The 8,662-nt window shown below is 34.5% G+C and overlaps 3 protein-coding genes across 3 annotated transcripts; all 3 read left to right on the top strand.

Moving 5' to 3' along the window:
• The first annotated feature begins 1,319 nt into the window (after positions 1-1,319).
• Positions 1,320-2,717, top strand: LOC124926255 (pentatricopeptide repeat-containing protein At3g14580, mitochondrial). The gene has a single exon (XM_047466450.1). It carries the CDS (start codon positions 1,372-1,374, stop codon positions 2,581-2,583), a length of 1,212 nt encoding a protein of 403 aa, XP_047322406.1. The 5' UTR covers positions 1,320-1,371; the 3' UTR covers positions 2,584-2,717.
• A 525-nt stretch (positions 2,718-3,242) lies between these two features.
• On the top strand, positions 3,243-4,520 carry LOC124928078 (60S ribosomal protein L18a-like protein). The gene is made up of 4 exons (XM_047468611.1): positions 3,243-3,605; positions 3,875-3,950; positions 4,043-4,160; positions 4,247-4,520. The coding sequence occupies exons 1-4, from the start codon at positions 3,383-3,385 to the stop codon at positions 4,307-4,309; spliced, it is 480 nt and encodes a 159-aa protein (XP_047324567.1). The 5' UTR covers positions 3,243-3,382; the 3' UTR covers positions 4,310-4,520.
• An 873-nt stretch (positions 4,521-5,393) lies between these two features.
• On the top strand, positions 5,394-7,328 carry LOC124928077 (cytochrome P450 CYP72A219-like). Its single transcript, XM_047468610.1, has 5 exons — positions 5,394-5,724; positions 5,802-6,019; positions 6,103-6,344; positions 6,416-6,794; positions 6,874-7,328. Exons 1-5 carry the CDS (start codon positions 5,448-5,450, stop codon positions 7,297-7,299), a joined length of 1,542 nt encoding a protein of 513 aa, XP_047324566.1. The 5' UTR covers positions 5,394-5,447; the 3' UTR covers positions 7,300-7,328.
• The last annotated feature ends 1,334 nt before the right edge of the window (positions 7,329-8,662 follow it).

Here is an 8,662-nt window from a genome sequence, read left to right as displayed (position 1 = left end):
ATCCCTCTTATCTTCCCCTCAAGTTAGACCCATTTCTTCTTCCATCTTGGAATTTTGATAAATATTATAAATAGTAAAAGAAGATTTTGATATCATGAATTCATTATTGGCTTGGAGGTTCTTCATTTCCTCCTCCTTCAAGATAATTCAAACCTCGACTTCTTCGTAGACGGTGTCGGCATAAACGAATCAGCTTAAGTTTCTGGAGAGCCGGCCCTAAGAATTTAGAACTCAATGCAAATTTAAATTTTAGAATCCTAAAATAATAATAAAAAAATTGTTATTTTTTAAAAATTTAATAATATAAACTGAAATATGAATGACTAATATATTATAATAGGAAAATAAGATATTAAAAAGAAGATAAACAAGTTAAATATATATTGTATAATATATATTTAATATTAATAGAGAAAAAAAAGAAAAAAATAATATTAATAATATATTATATAATTAATAATATTATTAAATATTTAAAAATGAAAATCCTATAAAGGTGGGAGTCTTATCAACTTTATATGTTGTCTTACCCCAAGATAGGCCCAGCCTGAGTACGAAATCAGCTTTGGGTCTGGCCATGAAGATTCAATGCTTGGGTAGCGATGTATTTTACATCCGATCGCTGCATTTGCTGCCCGATTTTGGACGTTGCTCGACTGGATTCCACATTGCTCGACTGGATTCCAGAAGTGGCGTATTTCTCTTTGAGTGAAAATATAGATGAATTGCTGAAATTGAAAACCTTGTTTATATTCTTCTCGTCTTTACGGTGCTTTCATCGTTTTCTTAATTCAAGAAGATCCCGCGGCGGGATCAACTTACATTTACCTTTGTAATCATTTCATTTTTTTTTTACATTGTGTAGTATGGTGAGGATAGAAGCCAAATAATGAAGTTGAGGTTTAGATTAACTTGAAGGAGTAGGAAAAGGAAATGAAGAATCTTGAAGCCAAATAATGAATTCATGATATCAAAATATGCTTTTACTATTTATTGTATTTATCAAATTGCGAGAAGGAGAAGGAAATGGAAGATAGAAGGAATTTTGTTTAAATCAAACAATATAACAAGTGGAATTAAATTAAAATAAATAATTGTTACGTCATTTAAAACAAATTTTACTAAAACGTTAAATTTTGGATAGTTTAACCTAAAATGACTAACATTAAAGTTTAAGCCATATCTGATAAAATGTCTCAAATTCAAACTCCAATCCTGAAATGATAATTAGGTATATTTACAAATTAATATTCCAAATTTGATGAAAATTAAGTTCTTATAAATAAATAAAAATTAAATTAAATAATGGAAGGGTTTTGAGAAAGAGATGAGAGAGAAGTAGAGATCGCCGTCATCGGCCGGTAGTAAGAGATGATGAGTTCACTCTCTAAATCTGAATTCTGTTTAATCAGATTATACAGTAGTAGACCTTCCTGGGTTCCTTCTTTCATTACAAAATGGACTCGTTCTTCTTCTTCTAGGTCGTCTCCGAAATCTGCAAGTCCTGATTTCCTCATCAATCATAAAGACTGGTTAAGCCCTAATGAAGTTGTTAAGATTTTCCAAACCCTTGAAGATCCAACTTTAGCAATTTCGGCCTTCAATGAAATCTCCAAGCGTAAGGACTACAGGCCAACTGAAGCCGTCTATACATCAGTCATCACTAAGCTAGCACAGGCCAAACATTTCGACGCAATTGAAGAGTTAATGCAGAGAATCAAGATCGAAAGAAGTTGCAGGCTTTCCGATGATTTCTTCTACCATGTAATCAAGATATACGGTCATTTAGCTGGCCGAATAAACCGAGCAATCGAGACCCTTTTCGATATGCCGAATTACAAATGTTGGCCAACTATCAAAACCTTCAATTTCGTTCTCAATTTACTTGTGTCCACTAAGCAATTCGATATTATCCATGAGGTTTATATGGGTGCTTCGAAATTAGGAGTTGAAATTGACGCCTGTTGTTTGAACATCCTAATCAAAGGGCTATGTGGATGTGGTGACCTGAATGGTGCACTCCAACTGCTCGACGAATTTCCTAAACAACATTGCAAGCCAAATGTGAGAACATACTCAACTCTAATGCACGGTTTGTTTGAACGCAGGCGATTTGATGAAGCGTTTGGGTTGTTCGAGAGGATGGAGAAAGAGGGAATTGAGTTAGACACGATTGCTTACAATACTCTGATTTGGGGGATGAGGAAACAGGGAGGGAAAGTGGAAGAAGGAGTTGAGCTTTTAAGGAGAATGAGATTTAAAGGGTGTGAACCAAATGAAGCAACTTATCAGGAGGTGGTGTATGGATTGCTTGAAGGGAAGAAGTTTGTGGAAGCTAAGGATTTTATGGATAGGATGATGTCTACAGGTGGAAGGCCAAGTTATGACTCGTTTAAGTTGTTGATCAATGGGCTGTGTAGTCAAGGTCTGGTTGAAGATGTGAACTGGGCTGTTAAGAAAATGGTTTGTTATGGTTATGCTCCGAAAAAGGGTATGTGGGCACCAATGATTCGTCTGCTGATGGTGTCGAGAAATAGAAGCAATAATGAGCTTCTCTTGGAAGAAATTATTGGAAATGGATGATGGTGTGATGCATGTACCTGAAATGAAACTATGAATCAGATAGATAGATAGATAATACCCTAATCAAACCTCAACTTGTAATGGAGTTTATCAATGGCCTTGTCTTGCTATGCTATCAAACTTTTTATTTTATCTATCATCTTATTTAGGTCATGTTTCAAAATTTGTTTATCAATTTAGTTTAAAAAGGAAATGAAGAAAAAAAAAGTCTAAATCTTTTAATGGAAGAGTGAACAAGACAATACATTTACATCTTCTTAAGTGGTGGATACATTAAACAATTTAATTGATTGAAAAAATAAAAAATTATATTTTTTTCTTTTCTCTAACCAATGAGGTCATTTCATATCACTCTCTTAAATTCTCCCTCTTATCATTCACTCATCTAGTTCTTATTTAGGAAGTGTCAGAGGTCAAATGGGAGTGGGACACAAATACTATCTCGGATCAAACCTGGGTTTTATCGGCTCGCCCCAACTAATCAATTCGGATAAAAAATCAAGTCAAATTATAATTGTCATATGACTCATACCCTTAATAGAATGAGTGTAAATGGGCCTAAAGATGTTTTGGGCTTAGCCCAAACCAAACCGAATCTTTGCATTATTGATATACAAATTCTTCCTCCTTGTATAATACCTGCCTGGCTGGCTTTGTCGCTATGAATCATTCTCCCCTGTGAAAAGGAAGTAGTAGCCTTTCTTCAATCATTTTGATTGTGAAGTAATTAATTAATCGTAACAATTACAGTTGAAGACGACGACTTTCAAGACTTGGAAGAGAATTCTGAGCAAGAAATATGTCCGAAGAAGAGGGGAAAGAACGAGGAATCGCCACTGGCAGTTATCCACCTAACCAACAGCCACCGTCGCAGGTGTACTACGGTACCTTCCAGGGAGTAGCCAATTATCCTCCTCAGCCAACTATCGGTTTCCCTCAACCAGTTCCACCTCCAGGAACCTTTGCTCAGCCACCACCACCACCACCGCAGTACTATGCTCATGGTTATCAGACAGTTCCAGGTATCTATAACTATCCATTGGTTGACCTTGCAGATCATATATGTCTTTCTGTTCTTGTCTTGTAACTAATTACCATCCAGATCCTTCATCTCCTCCTCCATAACTCAACAGTACAAATGATGGTGTATATATAACACCTTAATTAGGTCAACACTATTTTTTCAAATTGCAATGACAGCTGAAATAGATTCTGAATAATTGATCATTGATTATAGATAGAAACCTTTTTGTTCAATTATGCTGAAAATGTTGATCCTTCCCAATCCCAGGTTATGCCATTGCTGAAGGACTGCCAATGAGAGAGAGACGTCTTCCTTGCTGTGGCATTGGAATGGGATGGTTCTTGTATGTTACCATTCTCATCTTCTTCTTCTTCTTTGTCATCATCATTGACTGTTTCTTCTTCATTGATCATCATTCTTTTGTCTCCCTTGTAGGTTCATAACTGGCTTCTTCCTTGTTGGAATCCCCTGGTATCTTGGAGCACTTTTTATACTTTGCAGCAGAAGAATTGACTACAGAGAGAAGCCAGGATATGTTTCATGTACTATCGCTGTAAGCAAACAAAACCGTGAAACCTTCTTCCTTTATTCCTCCTTAGCTTTTGACTTTGATACTATGCTTTGTGTGCATTCATATAGGCTGTTCTTGTAACCATTGCTATCATTTTTGGTTCGACATCACGTGACTGGGATTGGGATTGATTCTTGAGGAGGGGAAGGGAAGGGTTGGAAAAGTATATGCTTCCACTCTGATATAGATGTGCAGTATGAAAGAAAGGCTCGACCCCTGTGTGATCACCAGTTCAAAAGCTACTAGTTTGCATTTGTTATGTGTAGTCTTCCCTGATTCTTCTTAGTAGTAATGTTAATGAAACTGATATATATTATTTGGTCTCTTTCACATTTGAAAACATATTTATGTCTAGTGATTGTGCAAAGCTTTGAAATGAAAATGAATTATTTGTTGTAATAAATAATCATTTGTTGTTACAGAAGAAGAGTTTCAGCATATATATATATATATATATATAGTCATGTTGTGTTTTTTATTTTTTAAGGAAGTTAGCACGACTCTAAATGTCATTAATCGAACTCGAAACACTAAGCAAGACTCATGTGGGAACCTCTTTGAGTATAGTACAATTGAATCCTACCAAAAACAAACATGTTGATTAATAAAAGATAATATAATGGGTTTGATTAATAAAAGATAATATAAACTGTGGTCCTAAATTTCATCACAATAATGACTTACCCCACTAGAAAAAGAAAATCATCATACCATTGTTTGAAAGGAACTTCTTCTATAGTTTAACACAATCATTGAAGGAATATGAAAACACCAAATAGTTCTTACTTATTCATGACAAAAGAACAAAGATCATACAAGTTGGCTGTTAGTTCCTTGGTTCATTCAAGTCTCTTGACATATGAACTACTCAGGGTGGGTGGATACTCTCCGAAAGCACACTATGACATAAGCCAAATTAGGATTGCTCCATTCAAAACCAATGCTACTCCATCATATTGTGGTCCTTTATTGGCCAAATTAGAATAAGGGGGGAAAGAGGTTATAATAATGTATCTTCTCTTATATCATCAATCATTAGTAGACCTACATAATGTCACTTAGTTAGCTAAGATAGATAAAGAAGGCATATTGTCTGCAAAATCTAATACTCTGTCCATCCAATTTGACATATACCCTTTCAAAACTCCAAGAAACTTGTATAGAAATTGGGTCCCAAACTTCTATAAATATAAGGAATTGATCCATGACCATGATCATACCCTTCCCTGTTTCTGAAAATATCAATAGAAGAAGGTTTCATCTCAAAATATGGAAGTCAAGATCAGTCTGATCATTGCTTTAACACTCATAATACTACTACTACTATACATGTGGAAAGCTCTGGATCGCCTATGGTTGAAGCCTAAAAAGCTAGAAAAGTTGCTGAGACTGCAAGGTCTCAAGGGAAACCCCTATAGGTTGTTCTATGGAGATACTATAGATATGGCTACTATGGCAAAAGAAGCAAGTTCTACCTCTCTAAACGTAACCGATGACATCCTGCCTTTTGTTTTGCCATTCCACCATCATATCATGAAGAAACATGGTAAGCACCCCCCCTTTTCTTTTCTTTTCTTTTCTACTTCATAAAACTTTAGATTAATTCCGAGAAAAACAAATCAGGTAAAAATTGTTTTTCATGGAGCGGGCCACTTCCGAGGATTAACATCATGGATCCTGAGCTTATAAATGAAATATTGCTTAAGAACAATACATTTAGAAAACCAGAGCAGAGCCCTGTTCACAAATTATTAAACACAGGCCTTGTAACATATGAGGATGAGAAATGGACCAAGCATAGGAAAATTATGAATCCAGCTTTCTATGCAGAGAAGTTAAAGGTAAACTAACTGACTTCAGATCTAATAATTGCAGTTCAACAAGGTCAATCATCTTCTAATTTGTTCTTCAATTTTTCCCAAAGCAAATGTTGCCGCACATATATACAAGCTGTAGGGAGATAATAAACAAATGGGAGGAACTAATCCCAAAAGGAGGATCAAGTGAGGTGGACGTGTCGCCATATCTGCGTAACTTAACATCGGATGTGATTTCTAGGGTTGCATTTGGAAGTTGCTATGAGGAAGGAAGAAGGATATTTGAGCTCCAACAGGAACAGTCTCAACTTGTATATGTTGCTATGCAGTCACTGATTCCAGGATGGAGGTAATTATCTTACTTTGATTCCTTAGTTTAAAAGGTCTTCTTATGGATTCCGGTTCCCTACTACTAATTAGGTTCTTGCCAAACAAGACAAATAAGAGAATGAAAGAAATCTACAATGAGATAGATAGTCTTGTGCTAGGCATAATAGAGAACAAGATGAAGGCCATGAATGTAGTTGAAGAAGAAGGTGATGGAGATTTATTAGCTATGCTGTTACGAGCAAATCTGGAAGAAATTGAAGAACATGATGCTGGAATGAGTATCAAGGAAGTAATAGAAGAATGCAAGCTATTCTATTTCGCAGGGCAAGAGACAACTGCAAATCTACTAACATGGGCTGTAGTTTTATTAAGCCAACACCCGAATTGGCAAGAACGTGCAAGGGAAGAAGTTCAGAAAGTCCTAGGTGAAAGAAAACCAGATTACGAAGGGCTAAATCGTCTGAAAGTTGTAAGTAAAATCGATCTACCTCCTTTCATTTCATTTAATTTCATTGCAGATCGCGATTTATGTACATATTTACCACCAGGTAACGATGATATTGAACGAGGTTCTAAGATTATATCCACCATCAATAATGCTAATGCGAATTGTTCATGAAGAGACGAAACTAGGAGAGATGACCTTACCTGGTGGAGTGCGAGTGATAGTGCCGACGATCTTCGTTCATCGTGATGAAGAAGTTTGGGGTGAAGATGCAAAGGAATTCAAACCGGAGAGATTCAGTGAAGGAATAGCGAAGGCGATGAAGAAACAAGTTTGTTTCTTCCCTTTTGGAGGAGGTCCTAGGATATGCATAGGGAACAATATGGCAATGTTTGAAGCAAAGGTGGCTCTAGCGATGATACTTCAACACTTTAAGTTTGAGCTTTCGCCATACTATAATCATGCGCCTGGATTTGTTGTAACCCTTCGTCCTCAAAAGGGAGCTCACCTCATATTGCATAGAATCTAGATCATCTTCATTTCTACCGGAGGAGGATAACTGATCATTCAATAGGAGATGCCTCCATGTTAAATCTTTCAAATTTTATAAAAATAAAACAATAATATTTTAATTATGAATAAATCTGGTTTAGACATATATTAGTGGCTTATTTAAATATATATGATTTTGTTTAATTGAGAATAGTGGGTTATATTATTATTTATTAGATCTATCTTTGTTTAAAAACATCCTATGATCCTATCCAAGTAGAGCTCTTATTCAAAGATTAATTTATGCAAGACAATGCTATAAAATATAGCTTTAATATATTTATATATATATATATATATTGGAAATTGAAGCTAATGGAACTTCTAAAGATTATTCTTAAACCAATCAAAATATAAAGATAATCACAAGGCCACTACCCTTAAGGATTGTACTTTCCACTTACCATTTTTTTTTGAAAAAAAGTCATAATCAAAATTGTTCTTTATATATATATAACAATTAAAAAATATGATATTCTTTTATCCAATTATCACTAAAATAAAATTAACTAAATAAAAAAGAAAATTAATATTTAAAGAAAGTCTAATTTTTATTAAGAATTTAATATATATATATATATATATATTCATTTGAGATAATGTTAATATTGTAAGGATCAAGCGAGACTTAATACCCGAAATTTGTTTATTGTAATGAGATGATAGATTTGCATCGGAAGTCGGATATTATTTGGGTATCAATGATCAGATTTAAGTATAATCATTATTGGTCTAGATGGTTTACCAAAATGTCTAATCATTCAACAAATAGTAACATTTGGAAGATAATTTATTCAATACAGAAGAGTTTACACGAACATACAAGATTCATCGTGGGAAATTAATCTTCGATCATTTTTTGAGACGATACTTAGTGTAGTGTCAAAAGTCTGGTTGCAACATATCCTGAACTTTTTCCACTGTTATATGTAGAAATGTTATAATTAAGAACATTATTGATCCTCGGTCGAGTGATTTCGGTAGTTGAACTAGATTTAGAAAGAGATTAAACATTTGAGAGAGTTCCTCCCATAATAGAGTTTTGTTTTTAGACATAAACAAGTATCATTGTCTGAACAAGACATTATGTATTGACAAGACGTTATGCGTTGACAAGACATCAATAGTTTTCAAATGGGGCATTCTTACAATTTATTCGCTAAGGATGCCTTATTAAAACAATGGGAGCACATTGGACTAAAAAAGGTATCTGTAAATATCAATGATCTTTATTTCCTAAAGTTTAAGTAAGGAATAAATCTAGAGAATATTCTGAAGTTGTGGCATACTTTTTTTTTTTGGAAAACAGCTTAGTGTCATTTCATTAAAAAAACCCAAAA

The sequence above is a fragment of the Impatiens glandulifera genome, chromosome 2 (genome assembly GCF_907164915.1).
Source record: "Impatiens glandulifera chromosome 2, dImpGla2.1, whole genome shotgun sequence".
NCBI lineage: Eukaryota > Viridiplantae > Streptophyta > Magnoliopsida > Ericales > Balsaminaceae > Impatiens > Impatiens glandulifera.
This window is presented reverse-complemented; position numbering and strand designations above follow the sequence as displayed.

Bases quoted from the DNA above. Each gene is read 5' to 3' on its own strand.
- LOC124926255 (XM_047466450.1), top strand. From the start codon at position 1,372: ATGATGAGTTCACTCTCTAAATCTGAATTCTGTTTAATCAGATTATAC.
- LOC124928078 (XM_047468611.1), top strand. From the start codon at position 3,383: ATGTCCGAAGAAGAGGGGAAAGAACGAGGAATCGCCACTGGCAGTTAT. The intron at 3,606-3,874 runs GTATCTATAACT...TCCCAATCCCAG, and splicing joins TGGTTATCAGACAGTTCCAG to GTTATGCCATTGCTGAAGGA. The intron at 4,161-4,246 runs GTAAGCAAACAA...GCATTCATATAG, and splicing joins ATGTTTCATGTACTATCGCT to GCTGTTCTTGTAACCATTGC.
- LOC124928077 (XM_047468610.1), top strand. From the start codon at position 5,448: ATGGAAGTCAAGATCAGTCTGATCATTGCTTTAACACTCATAATACTA. The intron at 5,725-5,801 runs GTAAGCACCCCC...AAAACAAATCAG, and splicing joins TCATATCATGAAGAAACATG to GTAAAAATTGTTTTTCATGG. The intron at 6,795-6,873 runs GTAAGTAAAATC...ATTTACCACCAG, and splicing joins GGCTAAATCGTCTGAAAGTT to GTAACGATGATATTGAACGA.